The sequence below is a fragment of the Lagopus muta genome, chromosome 10, assembly GCF_023343835.1.
Source record: "Lagopus muta isolate bLagMut1 chromosome 10, bLagMut1 primary, whole genome shotgun sequence".
Lineage (NCBI taxonomy): Eukaryota > Metazoa > Chordata > Aves > Galliformes > Phasianidae > Lagopus > Lagopus muta.
Genome location: NC_064442.1, coordinates 5,744,021 through 5,764,601, shown reverse-complemented (window position 1 = coordinate 5,764,601; position 20,581 = coordinate 5,744,021). Strand labels below are relative to the sequence as shown.

General features: G+C 46.1%; 1 protein-coding gene across 17 annotated transcripts in view; it reads left to right on the top strand.

Moving 5' to 3' along the window:
- CHD2 (chromodomain helicase DNA binding protein 2) overlaps positions 1 to 20,581 on the top strand; it is an 82,925-nt gene that overhangs the window by 38,981 nt on the left and 23,363 nt on the right. For 15 of the 17 annotated variants that reach the window (XM_048956618.1, XM_048956629.1, XM_048956630.1 and 12 more), the window contains 12 exons: positions 6,135 to 6,354; positions 9,019 to 9,105; positions 14,429 to 14,490; positions 15,804 to 15,926; positions 16,220 to 16,369; positions 16,532 to 16,665; positions 17,335 to 17,560; positions 18,402 to 18,502; positions 18,997 to 19,041; positions 19,189 to 19,364; positions 20,042 to 20,166; positions 20,334 to 20,550. In XM_048956618.1, coding sequence (XP_048812575.1) covers positions 6,135 to 6,354; positions 9,019 to 9,105; positions 14,429 to 14,490; positions 15,804 to 15,926; positions 16,220 to 16,369; positions 16,532 to 16,665; positions 17,335 to 17,560; positions 18,402 to 18,502; positions 18,997 to 19,041; positions 19,189 to 19,364; positions 20,042 to 20,166; positions 20,334 to 20,550 — 1,666 coding nt within the window. Of the gene's footprint in view, positions 1 to 6,134; positions 6,355 to 9,018; positions 9,106 to 10,049; positions 10,175 to 14,428; positions 14,491 to 15,803; positions 15,927 to 16,219; positions 16,370 to 16,531; positions 16,666 to 17,334; positions 17,561 to 18,401; positions 18,503 to 18,996; positions 19,042 to 19,188; positions 19,365 to 20,041; positions 20,167 to 20,333; positions 20,551 to 20,581 lie in introns of those variants that run through there. The other 2 variants (XM_048956633.1, XM_048956632.1) reach the window with 2 other exon arrangements.

Sequence of the window (20,581 nt, the reverse complement as noted above, 5' to 3'; positions counted from 1 at the left end):
TGTTCCCATTGTGCTGCCTGAAGCAGGAGCTGGAGTGGCAGTGGGGTACGGTGAGTTCCCCCCCACGCCTTGTTACAGCCGCCTGGAAAAGCATAAGCACCCATTGGCTGCATTGCATGGAGCTGCTCAGTGCAGCGTGTGGTTTGGAGTGGCTCAGCAATGGATGTTGAGCGTTGCAATGCTTTGTTGCCTTCCCAGGGGTGGGGAGAGCTGTCCTTTCAAATCCGTGAGGGCTGCAATTGTACTTTCTACACTGCAATTGATGCAGGGAAGGATGCTGTGCTGCCTTTGGACGTTCTCAATGGCACTCCTTAATCAAGCAGACAAGTTGTGACTCCTTTTGTCACCGTCTTTTTGTTTCTTTTTTTTTCTCCCCGCTAAACATCCCAGGCATTTTCAGCCTCTGGCCCAAAGATCAGAGAGCAGGAGAGCCCCCTCTCCCACTCATGAATGAACTGCTGGTTTTGCTTTATTATGCAAGCATAATGTGGGGCCTTTGTAGTGGGGGGACGAGGGGAGGAAATTTTCTGGAAAATACTTGTCATTCAAGATAGCCCCATCTGCTTTGAGCTGCAGCAAAGCAGTGAAGGATATATTTAGCTGGCTCTGTGCTCAGGACTGCTTTGCCTTTGGCATTTGGGAGTCCTGTGCTGGAGCAAGTAAATGGTGTCTGTGGAGATTTCCCTCTGCCTCCTCCCCTTCCTGTCCTTTGAGCCAGGCTAGCAAGTGGCACAAGCCAATTCAGATGGTTATTCAGATAGGATGCCTGCTGGGTGCATAATCCCCTGGTTTTTGGGTTGCACGGTGGGCCTGTTGTGCCTGCTGCTGTGTAAATGTAATTAACACCCACTTTCTGCAAGCCGGGTTTGCAGTCACGTGTGGAGGAAGAGTTACCATGGAGAATATAGAAGTGCCTATGGAGGAAGAAAAGTTGCCTGTCATTAAGTGAGATGGGGGAAATATTTTTCTACCTCCAAATCCCTCTGTTTCATCTGTGAGATCTGTACGTTGTGAGTATTTTAAGGTGCTGAAGAGCCTCTCTGCCTTCAGTGTGTTGTAGTTTAGAACTAGAGACACAAGCGGTGCATGAGTACTGATAACAGAGTAACTTTTCTTCCTCTCCATTCCCTCCCCCATTTGCTTTGTTGCCTGCAGGAGATAAGTTCATTGACTAACCCAGGCTGGGAAACTTTAGTCTTTGTTGACTGAACTGTCTCAAACGTTATCACTAGAAAAAGCCACTGCCTCAGGAGATGGGTGGGTGCCTATCACTTTTTTGAAAATAAAGCCTATAATGTTATGAATGGATTTATTTTCAGTGACACAGGTTGGGTGTTGTTCAGTTAGCTCTTCTGCAAGCTCGGTCTCTTTCTCCACGGCTGTACTTTGTATAGCGTTGGCTTGTGAACTTTTTTGTTTTCTTAGGCAAAGGATGGATCCTACTGAGAACTTTCAAGTTCCTGTGATCCATTTATTATCCCTTTTTATCAAGTGACCTGTAGCCACAACCACTCATGTTGCTTTCCATGGCTACAGGTAGATTTACATGGCTTGATTTTTTTATTTCTTATTTTTACAGCTACTGTGTGTCTTGGGCCATGCATCACTATTAACTGATAATGCTTGTTCCTAGTATACGTAAACACAGTGTATGTTTGTATATAATAATAGAGAACATCACATTTATATTCGGGGAAATGTTAAAAAGAAAGCAGCGTGGGATCTGGCTGGATCAGTGCACGTTACGTGGTTTGTCACATTCCCATTGTGTGTAGAACCACCTGTGTGTAGGTCACATTAGGAAAGCATATCTGTTTGAAATAGTTGTGAGCTGGTGGCTTGCATTGTCTTTGCCACTGTGTGCTTTGGAGTAAATCCAGGGTTGCTTCCATGACCGGTGCTGCTGGTGGGCAGGTGATGCTGGCAGCTCTCACTGAAAAACTAAAGGGAGTGAGAAACCCCTTCTAGTGGTAAAGCTGGAACTAAAAGATGCACGCCCAGGGCCTGGGGGAGATGCACAGCTATCGGTCTCATGTGCCTGCTGAGTGTATGGCTGGAACATGTCTCAGCCCCTTCAGCTGTGTTCCCAACCAGGGTTACCATGGGGCTGGAATGCAGCTGACCCTTGTGGCAGGATCATTGGTTTTGCCGGAGGAGGAGGATGTGGATTCAGGTATAGCCAAACTGGCTTCTTCCTATCCCAAAACTGGAGTCATGCTGCTGGCCCCTTTCTCCACTGTACTGCTAGGCATGAAATACTTACAAAGTTCTGGAGGCCCGGTTCATGCTGGCTCAAGCAAAAGGTGAGTTTTGGGAACAAGGGCTGCTGAGTAAAGGTGGGTGGGAGCGAGTGCTTCGTGTTCCTAGTTCAGTGACAGTGAGCTGAGATGAAAGTGGGGACCTGGGCCTCTGTCATCTATATGCCATGTGAAGCTTTGCTCAGCCATACACAGGGGTGAAGCATGTGTTTGCCTGCAGGGATCAATAAGTTTCGTTTCTGCTATTATCCAACTCCTGGAGCCTGTGCTGAAGACTGTTTTGAGCCTGCACTAGGATCATTTGGCTAGCACCAAGTGCCAGTTCAGCTTGCAAAGCTTAGCAGAGTGTTGCTGTTGGGATTCAAACTTGTTTAGATTCAAAACAGTGATGTGTTGAGTACTTAAAAATCTTATTTCTGGGAGGGATTTGGCTTATGGGAGGATCTTGGACCTTTCATCCTCACTTCTCCCACTAGCTGCATTCAACTTCTGTCCATTGAAAGCTGAGTTTTGAAGCGTGGGCAGGAAGGTGCCGATAAGGGCCATTTCCAGGGCAGCTCTTGACTCCAGCAACATGTTGGGTCAGTGCTGAGAGTTGTCAGCTTGACTTTTATCTTCTGAGAGCATCCGCTGTTTTTATTGGTTGGGAGCATTTAAAACGTTTTGTTGCTGTTAGCAAAGATGATCTCCTATAGAAAGAAGTCATGTTGCTCAGGCGTGAAATACTAAATGCTAACTCAGGAGGCTTCAGGCTTGCTGTAATTGCCTTGTAAACATAGATGCCTGATGGTGAAAGGTCTTATCATTGCCATTCAGCCACTTATTTCTTGGAAGGAACGTGTCCTTCTTGGTAAGGGATGATTTAGTTGTTTTTTATTTGTGTACTTTTCCTTCCATCCAGCAGATTCTTAATTAAAACAGAATTCCAGCCTGAGTAGTTCTTAGAAAACAAAGGAACATGATCTGCTGGGCATTAGCAGATCGTAATTCCTATTAAAAATTTTCTCACTTTAATGCAGTTACCAAAGATCCAGCTGTGGTTTTGGCATTAATGGGTGATTATCAGTACTGAATTGGAAGTGCGTGGGACTGGTTGGATGTTTATAGCTTACCCTCAATTATACTTTAGTAGAAAATAGGCCTTTTTGGATGTTAACTCATGTATCTTAAAGCAGGACATATTCCCAAACCAGCCTTGGGAAGGAGCCCTTCAGTGTTGGGTTATGTACAGTGGTGGGACCTGAATTGAAGTGTCACGTTGCTAATCCCTTGTATTCAGTTTGCAGGTGGAAGCACTGCCCTGATTGTCTCAGTGGTATTTAGGAGAGATCCCTTTATGAAATTGGCTTTTTATTACTATTATTTAGCATTTTAATATAGAAACGACGACAAGCACAAATCCTTTTGTCTTAACTGGATTTCATTGTTGTTTTATATTATTTGCAGCAGCCTAGAGAAGGACATACCGTTCCTCATCTACAGGACATGCAAGAGTTTAAATGCAGTAGATATCAGAGTAACACAACTTGTGTTTAATTGCTTAAATTACTATGAGGGGCCTTTCCTTAGTAGGGCAGGCGTGTGCAGCATTTGTGCCTGTCACTAGGGAAATGGCCTTTTCAGAAAACACTGTTCACATCAAGGAAGAAAATGACAGTCTGCATAACGTAGGTAATGTACATGAGTGATGGCTGTTTGTGTCTAGGAAGGCTGTGTTCCTCTGTCCTTGTAATAAAGCTCAGGGCCTTGAGAAACAGCAAGCTCTGGCGTGGGAGGAGGCCAGCAATTGCTGCTCTGTCTTTGCACAATACTGCAATGCTGTCTGGCCCCAGCATTGTTCTAATTTCTTCCAGTTCTTGCTAATAAATCCAATTGAGGAAAAGTTTTTTTGTTTTTTTTTTCTGTGCCCCCATGGAATACTGCCAACTTAATGCAGTGCCAGCCTGATGTTGCTATTGGTGTGGTGGCAGCAGGGTTTGGATGCCTCCAGATGCCTTCTGAGGTCAGGGCCCCAGGGGTGGCTTCACAGGATGTGTCCTGCTGTCCCAGGAACAGCTGGTGAATCGTTTTCTTGGATGCTTTTGCAATGGTTTCTAATAAAAATCCCTTGGTTTTCTTGAATAAATGCTACATCTTCCAAAAATCTCCAGCAAAGAAGTTTCAGTGCTTCTTTGAAAGATGCTGAGTTGGAAAAGTGTGGTTGGGCAGATGTCAGCGCATTTATGGATGAATTCAAGGAGGATCTTGGGGAGGGGGGGATGGTGTGCCTGATGGCCAGCAGAGCAGGGCCTGGTGTGGGAGCTGGGAGTGCCTCAGCCGGTGGGCAGGAGCTGTGCTAGTGTGCTGAAGCAGGACAGGGTGGCAGTTGAGCTGGATTTTCCTGTCCTTCTGGGAGGGAGCACTGCAATACCCTCATGCCTGTCCAAACCAACTGGGACAACGAAAGCAGCAATCATCAGTGATGATGCGTCCATTCCCCTTTGCTGGAAAAGCCTCCGTGTCTCTTACCTTTGAGCTGTTTTTTATTCCTGTGCTCCCCTAGCCCCCATCACAAATGTAACTTCTTCCATTCTCGGCCTTGCAAACAAAGCCAGAGCACCAACCACCCCAGCAATGAACTCCTAAGATGGTGGAGGAGGGATGACTGTGAAATGGCGGCCGGGAGCTTGGCTGCGTGCCCTGCGCTGGAGGGATTTGGGATGAGGCTCCCGCTGCGCTCAGCTGCTGCCCTCTGCCCGCACCCTGGGAGAAGGCAGCTGCAGGCCTGCTGCAGGGAGGCCTCACAGGACTTAACAGCAGTTCTGAGCATCTGGGGCTGAGAGTGGAGATCCGACTTCCCCGGCGTGACCGGTCCCATCTGCACGTGGATGGGCATGTCAGCAGTAGCTGCCTGCAGCTGGTGGATGCCTCTGAAGTGTGTGTTGATTTCTGCATATTGTTGTGTAATTACATACATGCTTTTATTTTCCTTTGGTATATTTTTAATCACGATGAGCAGAGTTTTCCATGTATCTTGTGTAAATGGAGGAAAAATTAAACATCTGCTTTCCCTCTGTGAAGTTTTTCTGGCTCTTTATTCATGATGCTGTATTTGCAACATACTCTTAAATATAATGTAAGCATTTAGCAGCAGATAAGAGCTGACTTGGAACGAGAAGCTCCTTGTTCTAAGGATTTGTAGTCTCATTACAACACTGCTTTTTAGCTTGTGATGGTGAGATTTCTAATACTGCCTCACTGGTAAATACGTTATGGTGAGTTTTCTGTTTTCTTTAATTGGATTTGAAAAGAGGAACAGAATACGTGTTGTGGGAGAGATTGGACAAAAAGGTATTTTGAGCCTCTCACCGCTTTGTTTTATTGAGGAGCTGTGTTTAACTGAATGTTTGGTATATTAACATGTTGATGTAAAGCATGTTAACGTAGGAGGAGATAGTCTGCTCTCCTTGTACTGGATAAAGCTCCTCTCTGCTGCTGAATTTACTCTTTTTGAAAAGAATGTCATGTTTTCCAACACATGATATAATGTGCACAGTGCTTGGTGCTTTCAGAAATTGGATTGTACCAGGATGTAGAGAGAAGAGTGAGAGGACCAGTGCTGGTGGTGTTGCTCACGCTGCTCCTCATGCGGCACCCCTCATGGCTCTGGTTGATGAGCAGTGATTAGGAGCTGGTGCTGTCCTCTGCATTCAGCAGAGGTGAATGTGGAGTCCCCTGAAGTGAGTCCGTTTCAGTGCAACAAAGCAGAGCATATGTCAGAAGCCACGTGCCTCACACTTGCATTTAGGCTATCCCAAGCTTTGAAGCTTGGCTGCGGCTCAGTTTTACTTGTTGACAGTTCAGTTAAAATATAATCTCTTCTCTCTCTACCATTAGTCACTCGGCATCCGAAGAAGCCTCTGGCTCTGACTCTGCAAGCCAGTCTGAGAGCGAGCAGGGCAGCGAGCAGGGCAGCGAGTCTAACAGCAGCTCCGAGTCCTCTGAAAGTCAGTCTGAATCCGAAAGTGAATCAACGGGTTCGAAATCCCAGCAGACCCCTCCTGAAACCAAAGAAAAACCAGCCTCTAAGAAGGAAAGGATAGCAGATGTTAAAAAGGTATTGCCCCCTGCTGCTCTGCAGAGCTGTTACCCTGCACCCACCGTGAACGGGCAGAACACAGGGTGTGAACCTAGCTGTCTTTCACTTCGCTGCCACTTGGCAGCCTGAACTGCACGTCAACCAAGCAAGCTCCCTCCTCTGGTGTCCCCAAGCCCCTTGCTGGCCATTTGGTTTGTGTACGTATGGCCCTGTGTCATTGGTGTGAGCAGGAGCTTGTGTGTTCGCTGTGACAGCCCTTTGGGCACTAGGCAGGTAATGGAGGAGAAGGAGCCTGTCTTCAGTAAGTGACGCTGTCATCTCATCCTCTCCCTCCATCCTTCCACTCCTCTCTCACGTCTGATCTCTCCATCTAGAAATAGTAAAGCTTCCCCACGGGTTGCAACTTGGGAAAGTGCTTATCTTTTATTTGGGCCACTTAGTTTTGTTTCCATCACTACCTGCCTCTTTGGAAAAAAAGATGAAAAAAGTGGTCTAACCTTTTTATTTGTTATGTTCAGGACAGTTGTGTGGCTGTTGTTTTTTTTTCACAGCTCCCTTAGCAATCCCTGTCCTACCTACACAGGCAGGCTTGCCCTTACCTTGTTGCTGCACAGGTAGAGGAGGGCACGCAGGTGGTGCACCTCTGGTTTGGCTCTCTGCTTGACCCAAGAGGTGGAGGCACCTGAGTTACACACCAGATGCAAGATGAAGGGAAAAGAGCCCAAGTGCCCATTTGGAGATAGGAACTTGGTGAAATGAGATTTTTGGAGGGGGGTAGGTCAGGTTAGGTCAATGATTTTCTGCCTTGCGGTGTGTGACTCGCCTCTTCTGCATAACTGTGGCTTGTACTTTGCACAGCTCATTCACAAGGTGGAGTTTTGTGGAGAAATTGCTATGTATGTGACGCATCAGAAGAGCAGTGCTTGCAGCCCGTGTTCCCCACATACCTGGAGGGGAGAAGTGAGAAATACAGCATCCGTATTTCTTCCTCTCACCAACCTCTGGCCTTCCTGCTCAGGTTGCAGTAAATCTCCCATATTTAGGGAATGCCAGGGAAGGATGCATTTGCGAGGCAGCTGTGGTAACAGCGTTCAGATTTCTGTTCTATTGTTGATAAGTGGGGAAGTTGTCTCTTCTGTGGCCTTCTAAAAGCACGTTCCCAACAATAAACATTAAGATTAGACCATGAGGGAACACATCCCTGTAGAAGAGGATAATTAGCATGGATAAAACTTCTAAAGGTCAAGACACCCTTTAATAAGGAAGCTTCTCCCTCCCTTAATTCTGCTGTTAATGGGCGTTCTCCTTAGCTACCTCTAACCCAGACATACCTGTTTCCCTTGAATAACCAAGTCAATTAATTATATTATTGTTTATATTCTATCTCTCTAGACACACCCATGAAGGTGAGGTTCACTTGTGTGTGGTTCTATTCTGATGTGTAATGGGAGGCAATTCTTCCTCCAAAAGCTCTGCCACTTAAAAGATAAAGAGACAAATTCCTCAAATAGTTGGGAGAGCGTTTTGAATTGTTCTTTCATGTGGGACAATAAACAATCTCTTAATTTCTCTCTGCCTTTTTTCCTGACAGATAGACACGCCAGCAGTTAGGCTGCTGTCATATTAGCTTCTTGCTTTTCCAACAGCAGCAAAAAAAACCAAAAACCTGCCAGGCTGCAGCCTTGCATGCTGGTCCCAAGTCACTGCAGTGACTGGCAGTGCATTTTGATTTCTTTTTCCTGCCAGCTGCTTGCTGAGATACTTGAGAACTGGAGGGAGGGAGAAGCAGATAAATGCTGAATAGGTTTAGAAAGCTGAACAGTGATAAACTGCTGAGGGCCAAGGCAGAGGGATTGTTTTAGGTGTTGGAGAGGGGGGTCAGGGGTTTGCATCTGCCCTGAAAAGCTTCTGTTGTTACGTGTCACCAACACGGTCACTTTCCTGTACATCAGGACATCAGTTCTTGAATTCCTCTTCTCTTCCTGTCCATCTAGAGAGAGCAAAGGCTTGCTTCTGTACACAGTGTGAAGTTGCTGTGGGGCCTGGTTACAGCACACAGAGCTGTGTTACAGCACACAACCCTTTCCAATAGTCAGCTCTGCACTTCCACAAGTCCTGCACTGCTGAACCACATCCTGTCCATGCATTCAGGAGAAGAATAAGGTGGTCTGGCTCACTTGCCATCCAGGATGGGTCACAGGCTTCGCACGTGAGGTTGCTGCTGGTGACTTTTTGCCACTGGGCCCGGCAGGCAGCTAATAGGGTTTCTCTATGGAAAACAGTAGTGAGGGCTGCGTGCGAGACTGAATCACCCCTTTGTGTTGGTAGGTTCATTCATTCCACCTGCACAGTGCTGCCTCTTGTTGCTGCTGAGGCTGGCTGCCTCAGAGCTCTGTCCTTCAGCCTGAATAAGGTAGAAAGTGCTTTATGCCCTATGGGAGAGATGACCAGTATAAAGATAATGCTAAGTTAAATTGTATGCTTGAAAGCGTTACCAAATAGCCCAAAATAATCATGATCTGTTTCAGATTTTTAAGCATCTGTCTACTAGTTGCTGCTATCAAAATTCCCTAATGGTTCTATGTTGATTCTTTTATTTTTTTCATATTCACGGTCAAACCTCTCTAGAAATCAGAAATAATGGAGCGAAGCAGGCCTGCTGATGGTCTGTTTATTTTGCAGATGTGGGAAGAATATCCTGATGTTTATGGGGTTAGGAGGTCAAACCGAAGCAGACAAGAACCGTCACGATTTAATATAAAAGATGAGGTAAGGAAAAAAAAAAAGAATGAGGGATTACTGAACATATAAAGACAACTAAACTCAGAGAACAAAGGCTGGTCTCATCTGCATTGCCTTGTAAACACCGAGTCCTAGCCTGGTTTGTGGATGGTGGAGTTCAGAACTGAGGTCCTGGTGCTGCACTTGAGTCTACGTGGCCCAAAAGCTCCGATCTCAGAGGCCTGCTGCATGGGCTGAGGTCTCTGCACACTCATCTGGCCACTAGAGCGAGGCGTAGCATGGGTCTGCCCTGCTGTAGAAACCTGCTGGAGAGGAGCGGGTGCATGCTTAAAAAGGAAAACACAAAACCACAATGAAAATCCAAGCAGGAATAAAAGAAAGTGCCCAGAAACACCTCACAACGATCAAAGAGATGTTGTTGCCCATCCTGGAATGGATCGTGCTCATAAATGCATTTGTGTGTGTGTGTGTGTGTGTGTGTGTGTGTGTGTGTGTTCAGCGTTATGAACCATCACTTCAGTTGTATGTCAGGAGTATTTTGTGCTTTAATTGAAGATGGCAGACGAAACTTGCTGTTGTTCCTATCTCAGGACTCGCTTTTTCTTTGAAGATGCAGCCTCCGTTTCCATCTATCAGACCTTGTGCACGTCTGCAGATCTTCAGGAAGGTTGAGTAGTTAGAGAGGAGAAAAAAAAACAGGCTTAGACTGAAATTGCAGGGTGGGATACTTCAGTGTGAAAGCAGTTGGGAATCTGCAGAGAAGCAGCCAGATTTGGGGCAGGACAGGAGCCTGGTGGTGCTCTCAGCAGGTCAGGCTGTTTGTGCTGTGATGCCAAAATACACCGGTGGATGCCTGAGAACTGCAAGCATAACACAGGTCTCTGCCACCTCCTGCGCTGGATGTCCCTGCAGCAGCAGTTAGGAAGGCCCTGTGGCACGTCATTGACTTGGGTTTTGTTTTCCTTTTCAAGTTCAGGAAAGCCCAGGCTCCCCGGCCGCCTCTCTGTGATGCCCCAGCGTGCACTATGCGCTGTGCTGGCACTGTCACACCCGCCACAGACCTCGCCTGCAGCCCCAGTGCCCTGTAGGGGTTCAGGTAAGTCCTGTCATTTTTTGTTTTACAATATTACGTGGTTTTGCAAATGTTGTTTTCTTTTTCAATATCTTTATTTCCTTCTATTTGAGGTACGATAAAGTTAAAAAAAAATAATAATAATTCTGAGATGTACAAACTTTGCTATACCACAGAATATTGTAAAAAACAAAAACAAAGTCCTCTGAATGAGCCCTTCATTCATGGAAATTAATGAAATCGGACCAATGAAATCTTCTCCTCCTGAAGCAGCACTGCCTGCTTCCCATAGAGCAACTCCAGTGGCGGGTGTGACGTGTCAGGCACAGTGCTGGGGCCTCGCAGAGATGGGACGTGGCAAGTCTTGCTGTTGGAAGACCCAAAGCAGCAAGGGGAGGGCACAGCACAGCTGATCCTGCATGGTGCTGAGCGCTGCTGGAGCTGGCAACGAAACAGGGCACTTGACATCACCTAAGATTGCTTCTTGCCTTTCAGGGCTAAGCCTGTCACCAGTAACCTGCTCTTGTTGTTTGCTGCTTGGGACTTCCAGCACCATGTCTAGGAGCTTTGAATTGCTTTCTTCCCTAACACTTGTATGCAGTACTAGCAAGCAGTACTGCCTGGGCAGCGGGTGAGACTCGGTGCCAGGCTGCAGCACTTCCAGCCTTCTGACTGCCCCTGGTCAGGGTGGTAGAGTTGTTTCGGGTTTTGGAAGCTGCAATCTCTGCCGAAACCACCAATTTGGGCAGATCTCCTTCCCTTAAGTGCCTGAAACGCTTCTGGGAAGTGCCCTGAGGGCATTGGGCACCTCATGGAACTCTCTGAAATGGAAGCAGAGAGACTGGCAACTTCTGGTTGGGGCAGAAGTGTGGGCTGTGAAGGGCAGGAAGCAGAAGTGCTGTTTTGCATAAGGTGAAGGAGCTGCCCAGGGCACTGAAGCTGGCTCCAGGAATGAGAGCACACGTGAGCTTACAGTACAAACGGTCATTGCTTGTGTATTTTGGGAGCAGCTTATAAATCACCTTCAGGTTTCATCAAGGGGAACTGAAACATGCAGAACAGGGCAGTCAGGAAACTGTGTGCCCAAAACAGGTACAATCCATAGGCTGTAAAGAGGATGGTTTGTAATTTGCATTAGTAATAAATGTCACAGTGCATCTGTTCTGTGAAAGAGGCCACAAGTTGTGCGCCACAGCTGTTCCCAAAATATGTTTGGTTTCACCACTGTAAAATATACATATTTCTGCTCATCTGCATTTTGATTAATGCTCTTTCTCACATCTTTGCTGAAAGTTCAGATTTTAAACATCAGAGACACAAGAAGACTAAGCTGGCAAGCTGATGGTCTCCAGCTTCTCCAGGCTTGGCCTCTGCTAAGCCTGAAATGAGCAAATCCCTGAGCTCTGTCTGAGATTTAGGCCTTCCCATCTCCTAGCAGGCAGCATGAGCTCCGGAGCACTGCCTGGACCATGCCAAGGGCCTGAAGCCCCCTCCGTGGGCTGGTGAGGGGACAACCTTGGGCAGTCTGTAGGACCAGAATTGCAAAGCTGCTGCTGCTTTGCTCTGCTTAGTGCGATGTCATGTCTTGCATAGCATTCCTCCATGGTAAGCTGCAGCAGAGTTAATCTAGAAAAGTGTGTGCACTGTAAGTGCTAGCAGAGAAGAAAGAATGGTGGATATCCTATCTCTGGAGCAATTCAGGGTCAGGATGGATGGGGCTCTGAGCACCCTGATCTGGCTACAGAGGTGTTGCCTTTAGAGGTCCCTTCCAGCTCAAATGATTGTATGAAATTATATGGGAGGATTGGGTGAGGCATGGAAAGGGAGGACTGACCCTTCCTCTGAGGTGGGCAGTGCAAACAGTAAGAGGCAGGCCCCTAGTCCAATGGGAAGAGTGGCTTAGGAATTGATTGGGCACGTTGGCAGCATTCAGTAGAAGGGGATTAAGGAAGGCAATTTGGGCAGCACTGGTGTGCAGGCTCAGAGAGAGAAACAGACACCTGGCATCTCAGGACTGATAAAATCCTGGTGGGGACTGAAGGCTGAATTTGTCACTTTTGCCCATGCCACCTGGGGAGGTGACGTTATTAAAACACGAGTTTAATGCAGTTTTCCCTTCCTGCTGAAGGTGGCTGGTGGGCAGCCTTGGACCAATTGGAGCAAGTCAGTGCTAAGTTCTACAGCTGGGTCAAGAAATTTGAGAGATTGCTATAGTATGGTCTTTTAAAAATTGTTTTAATTGTTTTGTAATTACTACATGTAGAACAGTATTAAGCAGCTTTCAGCCATGGCAGGACCTGGGCAGCCTGGTGCTAGGATGGCAGGAAGAGTGGGTGACAAGTGATGCCGGGGTGGATGAGGGCACTGGGGAGCAGAGGCTGAGTCATTGGGTGCGTGGGGTGGCTGTAGCAGCAACAGGCAGTGGTGACTCAGGCTGGGACTGGCTGTGTCAGAGCTGAAAGATCTGGGCTTGCTGCCCGAAATAGACAACGGCGCTTTGAGCAATGCAGCTGGAGGCAGCTGAGCTTGGAGTCACAAGTTAGATTTGTTTCAAGGCAGAAAGAAAAGAGGAAAAGGTGAGTTGTTGAGCAACAGCTATGTAGAAACTGCAGCGGCAGGAGAAGAGCAGAGGAATTGGGGAATGGACAGCAGGATCTTGAAAAGTAGGACTTTGTCAAGTGGAATGAAGTTCAGAAAATAATAAAGGATGTATTTGGTTTTCTACAAACTTCACCAAGTTAGACTTGGCAGCTCTAGGTTAATGGTTGGACTTAGAGATCTTTTCCAGCCTAAATGATTCTGTGATTCAAATCTTGTCTTCTCTGATGCAGAGCAGAAGGAAAACTCACCGCTCTCTGCTCATGGTTTGCCTAAAAACAGCAAAAAGTAACTGCTCATTGAGAGATGGCTGTTGAAAAATATCCCACCCGCACAGCTGGAGTCAGCTGTGCTGCAGTCACTGCTGTCAGCCAGTCCCTTGTTTCTTGGATGCTTGGTGTGTGAGACGGGGGATGTCAGGCAGTGGAACAGGCATTGAGCACGTTCACACTGAGCTGCAGGGCAGGGGTGTCACTGTGCCACACATCAGACTGGCATGAAACCCCCGAGAGATTCATCAGCGCCCTCGGTCTGACACAGCATCTGATACTCCATTTTGAGCAAAAAGGAAGTTGGGGAAAAGGAAGATGGAAATGAAGGCTGCAGAGATATTTGGCATGTCTTTGTACCCTGCCTCGACTTCTGATCTTGCAGCTCATGCCATTTCATGTCGTTCTCTGAACAGCTCTTGGCGTGAGCCTTGCTGAATGTGGTGGATGTACAGGAGGCACAGACAAAGACAGGCTTCATCTGCAGGGCCTCTCTGACACAGCTTGGATGTTGCAGCAAAAAACAGCATTGAAGAGAGGGTTTCAGATGAGCAAGATGCATACAGCAAGCAGTCCTGAGGCTTCTCAGAGCATTTAAATCCTCTTTAAAAATCTTCTGCTTTCTTCTGCAGTTTGCTCCCTGCTGATTTATGCTTTCTGTAGCAAGTGTCTAAGGCAAAGTCATCTGTTTGTTTCGGGGTGCTGTGTGTGCAGGGATCTGTTTCTGTGGTTGACTGGCTTTTACAAAAATAGGGTTGTGCCCAACAAAGCTTTTCTAGCTTTCTCAGCCAGTGGGAGTTGATGACACCCACGTTTAAAATAGTTCAGCAAGGACGTAGCATCTCTCTCGATATATTTAGCTAGAGAGTCTGCTGGTGGAGGCTGGTATTGCTTGCAGGAAGGAAAGCAGCAGGGCAGGGTCTGACCCATCTGCTTCCTCAGCTGCTTTGGCTGTGGGAGAAAAATTCAGGAAAGCAGGGAACACCCTTGTGATAAGAATGTTGTCCTTTTAGGAGAATTTCCTTCTGTATAGAAAGCTAATGAGAGTAGAGCTGGTCACGCATTTGTGTGATTGCGAAAGGTAGGTCTGCAGTCACAGAAACGCAGTCTGATCCACCCCCGACCATTACTGGGTTCATACTGACGTGGCAAGTATGGATGCTCTGCATTCTGCCACTGCACGTTTCAGTTACAGCCTTGTAAAAGAGCTCAGCTGCTGCAGGAGCTGTGTGGGGCAGTGGGCAGCACTCCTGCAGCCTCATGGCTCCCCAGAGCATCCTTCTGGTTGCAGGGAGAGCGGTGCAGCTGTGCCTCAGCTCACCCCTCCCCACCTGCATGTGTCCAGCTGTGTCCTTGGGGAGACGATCCGGGTGAAGCCTACAACCTCATTTTTCTTTCTTTTCAATTAAAGGCAAGTAGCGAATCTGAAAATGAGAGCCCAAAAAGAAGAGGCCAGAAGCAAGTGAAAAGAAAGTAAGTTTCTAGGGAAAAGAGTTTTGAATAGTGGAATTATTATTTATTCATTGGCTTTCAGAGTAATACTATTTGTTTGACAGGCATTGTCAACATGAAAGGCTTGTAAAATGAATTATTTACTATTTTCAGTAATAAAACTCTGGGTGATAAAAATTCAAGTATGAATGTAAACCTAGGATGGATGAAATTTTCCAACATTTTCACTGTTTTTTTTTCCCATTTTGCCTGTCCAGGAAATCTAAAGAAGCCAGCTTCACTTTTTGTTGTCAGTCTTTCACTTCTTCATGATGTTATTTATTCTTCAGTGACACTTAAAATAGTTCAACCTTCACTCCTTTCCCGTCCTTAGGAAATGGAGAATAAAATGCCAACTCATTATTTTTAATCTCCCATAACCCTCTGATAAGTTAAAACATCCCATTAACACATTTTGGGGATCTCATCACAGTGGCCAAATGCGCTTATTTTTACTGCCTTTTCCATCCAATCAATACCTTTCAGTTTTCCTAAGCACTGAAGTGTGCTGATGAGGCCTACTGAGCTGCCTGCTGGAGAAAACTCGCGCACAGCAGAGTGCTATGTGATCCAGCTCCCTCTCTCCTCTTTCTTGCTTTTAATTTCTCATTCTGTTGTGTACAGCAGTGCAGCACAACAGGGGAGGTAATAGAAGCCAGGGAGGGTGGCAGCAACAAGGGAAGGACTCCCAGTTTACCCCTTGGAGAGAGGGGGCATTGCAGAGCTGAGGTCTTGCTCTGAACTACCCACGTGGAACCTGCTTCCTTCCACGAACACACAGTGGGATTTGGCTTCAACCCTGGAAGCTTTAATTGCCTGAAGTTCAATGGCATGCGACTCAGTGCTCTGGGTTTTGAGCAGCAAGGAGAAAGTGTATCAGTGCGTGTCGTAAACCGTAAGCGGAAGCGAGCGCTTCTCAGAAATGTCTGATTATTCAGAATCACCCCGAAGATTTTTTTTCCCACCTCATTTCAGAAATGCGTAAGTGGGAAGGAAAGCTGAAGATCTTGAAGCACGCCTGGCCGTGCGGGGTGCAGCCCTGCCACAGCACGTGGTAGGAGCCACTCGTGCTGCTCTGCTAAGTGAAATCCAGGTGACAGACCTGTTCCTAGAGGAGAGAATTACAGCCTAAAATCCCCAACACATCACAGTCAACAACTTGTTAGCTAGAGCGCAGTGGTGATCTGTTGTGATCATGCCCTGCTAGGATCAACCCAGTTGGGTTGGGTGCCTACTTGGTCAGGTATTTGCATTGAAATATGGTGGCCCTTGATCAGCTACTTTTCTGACCATAGAAAAAAGTGGAAAAGAGAGATTTCTGGTGAAGAAGAGGATGAAGATGGAGGGGATCAAGGCACCAGTGCAGAGAGCGAACCTGAACCGAAGAGAATTAAAGCAAAAAGACCTGTCCAAAGGAGGTATGGAGTGGTTGGTTCAGTCTGTATCTTTTTCTGTGTGTCTTTCCTACCTTTATGAGGGTGGAGAGGCAGCTGCCATTTGCTCCTAAAGCATGTTTGTTTTCTTCAGCATTACCTTTGATTACAAGCCTGTGGACCTGGTTGCTTTGTCCAGTGAGTGCAGTAGTGATTTCTGTGGTAGTTACAGCAGGCTAAATGTCTGGGAATCTGATATCTGAGATGTGTTTGTTCTTAAAGACTTCAAAAAAAAAAGTACGTTGAAGTAAAACACTTTCTCCTAATACTTATTTTAGAACAATGGCCAAAACCAGTGTTAAAAAACCTCCCAAACTCCAGCGTGGGAAGAAGAGAAAGAGACAGGTGTCATCTGAAGATGACGACGACGATGAAGATGGTGAAACTCCTAAGAGACAAACTCGACGAAGAGCAGCCAAAAATGTCAGGTATCAAAAGTGTGAGGTGGCTTGCTTAAGCAGTGCATGTGCTGAACAAGCACTGAGCCCCAGGGTAAATACTGGTCTTGCTGTGCTCTATGTAAGAAGCCATTCTTGTGTTTCTGGGCAGAGTCAAGGGCTTTTTATCAGTTTGGTTTTGGTCTTGTTCAGTTACAAGGAAGACGACGATTTTGAGACGGATTCTGATGACCTGATAGAGATGACTGGGGAAGGGGCTGATGAACACGAAGACAACAGTGAAACTATTGAAAAAGTCTTGGACATCAGGCTTGGAAAAAAAGGAGGTGTGTTGGCTATTTCTGAATTCAGTCACGCACTCTCTGTTTCTCTTCAACTGCTCCAACGTGTTTGCAATTTTGAAGCCTTCCAGTGAGGCCCAGGGTTATTTCAGTGCTCTTCACCCTTTCCTGCCTGCCTCTTATTTCTTCCTTCTAGAAGGTTTTTTAATTTGTTTTTGTTTTTAAACGATCTATTATTGAAAAACCTAAAATGTCAAGTTTATCTGCTTGGCAGCTGTCTTTTAGTGTGTACACTATTTTAAAGATGCAGTCATTGCTCTGCAATTCTTGTTTTTCTCCCCTTTAAAAGATAAAATAGCTCTTCCAGTAGAGACAGTTTTTGTAGCTCCATTGACAAAGCCATAATGAGAAATAAAGCTAAGGCTTTGTTCTCACAGCCATACAAAAGTGTTTTTGTAAAACTGAATGGTCTTGAATATTTTCAAGAGACCTTTGAATTATATTAAAGAAAAAAAAGGCATTTATGATAGAGATTTAAAAAGATCCTGTTGTGTGGAGAACTTTTGTGTGCCTGTCTCATCGGGTTCAAGAATCTGTAGGACATTCTTTGTGCTGTCACAAAGGATGTGTTAGAAAAACGACTTCCTGCTTCAATGCAGTTCGTGGCCAGTGGTTTTAACAAAGGTACCAACTGCAGCCTGATTTCTTTTGCAGCCACTGGTGCTTCCACCACAGTGTATGCAACTGAAGCTAATGGCAACCCTAGTGCTGACTTTGACCCTGAAAAGGATGAGGGAGAGGTTCATTACCTGATCAAATGGAAAGGCTGGTCCTACATCCACAGCACGTGGGAGAGCGAGGAGTCCCTGCAACAGCAGAAAGTGAAGGGCCTGAAAAAACTAGAAAACTTCAAGAAAAAGGAGGAGGAGATCAAGCAATGGTATGCTCTATTTCAACCAGTGATATCTGGCTTTGGGTGAATCTTCTTCAGCCATAGGTACTATGGCACACAGGACTGAACACATTCATTTTTTTTCTTGCTAAGCATATTCCAACCAAAGCAAACGTTTTCAGTTCACAACACTTTTCTCTCTCTCTGCCTGCTGTAGAACCATCCCCCTAATAAAAATGATATCTGTGGTATTGAAAGGGAGAAGAGGCAGAGCTTCACAATGCTGCCAGTTCTCAGGCTCAGGAGTTGGGTAGCTGAGAACAAATAAATGGTGCCCGAGTGAATCTGGCCCTGGAGGTGATACAGGGGCTCCTAGTTAGCAGTGAAACCTGGCATGCTAAACTAAGCAGCTGTGCTGGGAAATAGGGCTCGTCTCAGGACACGCTGCTGAATTTTGCTTTGCAGGCTTTGTCAAGGCAGCCTTGTCAACCCTTGTTAATGATGAGCCTGTTTGTACGTGAGTTCTTGTCTGACCTCCCCAAGGACTATAAAGAGAGCTTCTGTGTGTTTCCAAAGCGATAAAGCTGGAGCAGCAGCTTCCATCCCCTGACTGTTTGATTTTCATTTTTGTGACTAATTCTTGCAGCAGAATAAGGAGTCATTTAGCAGGGAAACAACGAGTATCTATAACATTTGCTTCCCAGTAAAGCTTTATCATAGGAGATGCTTTAGGAAGCATTAAGAAATGTGTCATATAAGCAGTGGTTTGCTTCAGTGACTTAGTTACACAATCATAAAATAAAGTAGAATTTCTATACACGGCCTCAGTAAGCACTTCAACACTACAAAAGCATTATAATGCCTAATTTGTTTTTCTTTTTGTATCTAGGCTGGCCAAGGTATCGCCTGAAGATGTGGAATATTTCAACTGCCAACAGGAGCTGGCTTCAGAGCTGAACAAACAGTATCAAATCGTGGAGAGAGTAATTGGTAAGTGAATCCAACACTTTTGTAAAGGGATGAAGTAAGACAGAATGAGCTTCCTCTTTCTCTTTGCCCTCCAGTATCCCTGTAGAATGGCATTGAATGTATTTCACTCTCCAGGTGGTTGTTGAAGTTGCTGCTGCTGGTGTAGTTCTTTGACCTCAGTTCTTTGCAGGCAAGGTGTTTGCAGAAGCACAGGCCTGGCTGCTTCCAGGACAGCTTTCTGTGACACTGTGGTTAAGGATGTGGTTAGGCTGCAAGGTGGCTCAGGGGTTAGACTTTCATGATTTGTTAAAAATAAAAAATGGGACTTTGCACTAATATTTTACCAACGTCAGTCAGAGATGCTGGCATCCAGTTGCTTTGGGAATTGGCCTAGAGAGCTGTACAACCTATTTCCATACGATTCTTATCAAAGCACATGATGCTCTGTTTGTGCTGCTCCCCCTGCTGGCTCTCAGCACACCAAACCCTTGTTTCCTTTGTGTCTCCTACCACAGCTGTGAAGACCAGCAAGTCTGCGACAGGGCATGCTGACTTTCCAGGTAAAGGACCATTTTTGGCCTCTCTAAACTTTTCCTACTAGCCAAGACTTGTGCTGTGTTTGTAGGGATGAATTAGACTGCCCTTGTGAACCATACTTGTGGTTCAGCCACAGAACTGAGGTTTGGGCTGTTTTGCATATTTTGCAGCAAACAGTCGCAAAACATCCTCGAATGACCCCGAATACCTGTGCAAGTGGATGGGACTGCCCTATGCAGAGTGCAGCTGGGAAGATGAAGCTCTGATAAGCAAGAAATTTCAGCACTGCATTGACAGCTTCAACAACCGTAACAACTCCAAAACAATTCCTACCCGGGACTGCAAGGTTTGCTTGCTTCTCTCCTCTTGCTTTGTTTCTCCAGGCTGGGTAATGAAGCAAACTGTGTGAATATGAAGTTTTGTTAGAATAAATGTCAGAGAGTATTTTCCAATCTTTCCTCCAGCATTTGAATGGTTGTTTGCTGTTCTTGTACTGTAGGCAGAGATGTGAACCCCTTTTGGTTTCATTTACTCGAGGCATGGTGAGCATGGGGGATTGGGAACTTTAATTAATCCTTGCAAAGTGCTTCTTTGTGAAGAGATGCTGCTCTTGCAATGCAGATTTTTAATATCACTTGAATGGAAAAACAGCACACCAGGGAGAAGAGGAAGTCTGCAAGATGCTGATACAGTGTGGGAGAGAGATGGAGTACATGGAAGAAAAACCAGAAGGGGCCAAAACAGAAAATGGAGTTTGCTCCATCTAATAGGCATTATATACAACTTATTGCACTCTTGTGGGGACTCAGCCCTGATCATCAGGACTGGAGGTCAGCAGGCAAAACATAACGATGCTGAGGGGCATCAGAACTGTAGATACCAGAAGCAGATAAGAAAATGTGGCTGGACAATAACTGACAAACCAATCTACACTCATTGCTGATTCTGCAGATTTAATTGCTGAATTTTCAACCTTACCTTGTCTTTTTCTTCAGGGGGCTTACGGTGTATTGTTTTCCTCAGGTATTGAAGCAGAGACCAAGATTTGTTGCCTTGAAGAAGCAGCCTTCTTATATTGGCAGTGAGAACCTGGAGCTGCGAGATTATCAGCTGGAGGGCCTCAACTGGCTTGCTCACTCGTGGTGCAAGTAAGTACATACACTGAATGATGCAAATGAGCTGTGTTCATTTTGGGCGTCCTAAGCTTTGTCCCAAAGGGATCTGACTCTCTTGTTCTCAAGTGAGGTTTTTACCCGCCCTTGAAATGATACAGACGCATTAAATCAGGACTTAGGTTTGTTCTCTTCCTTCTCAGGAACAACAGTGTGATCCTGGCTGATGAAATGGGCCTGGGGAAGACGATTCAGACAATCTCATTCCTGTCGTACCTCTTCCACCAGCACCAGCTGTACGGTCCTTTCCTGGTGGTGGTTCCTCTGTCGACTCTCACCTCGTGGCAGAGAGAGTTTGAAGTGTGGGCACCTGAGATCAACGTGGTGGTTTACATCGGTGACCTCATGAGCAGGAACATGGTGTGTAATCTGACAGCAAAGCCTGTGGGGT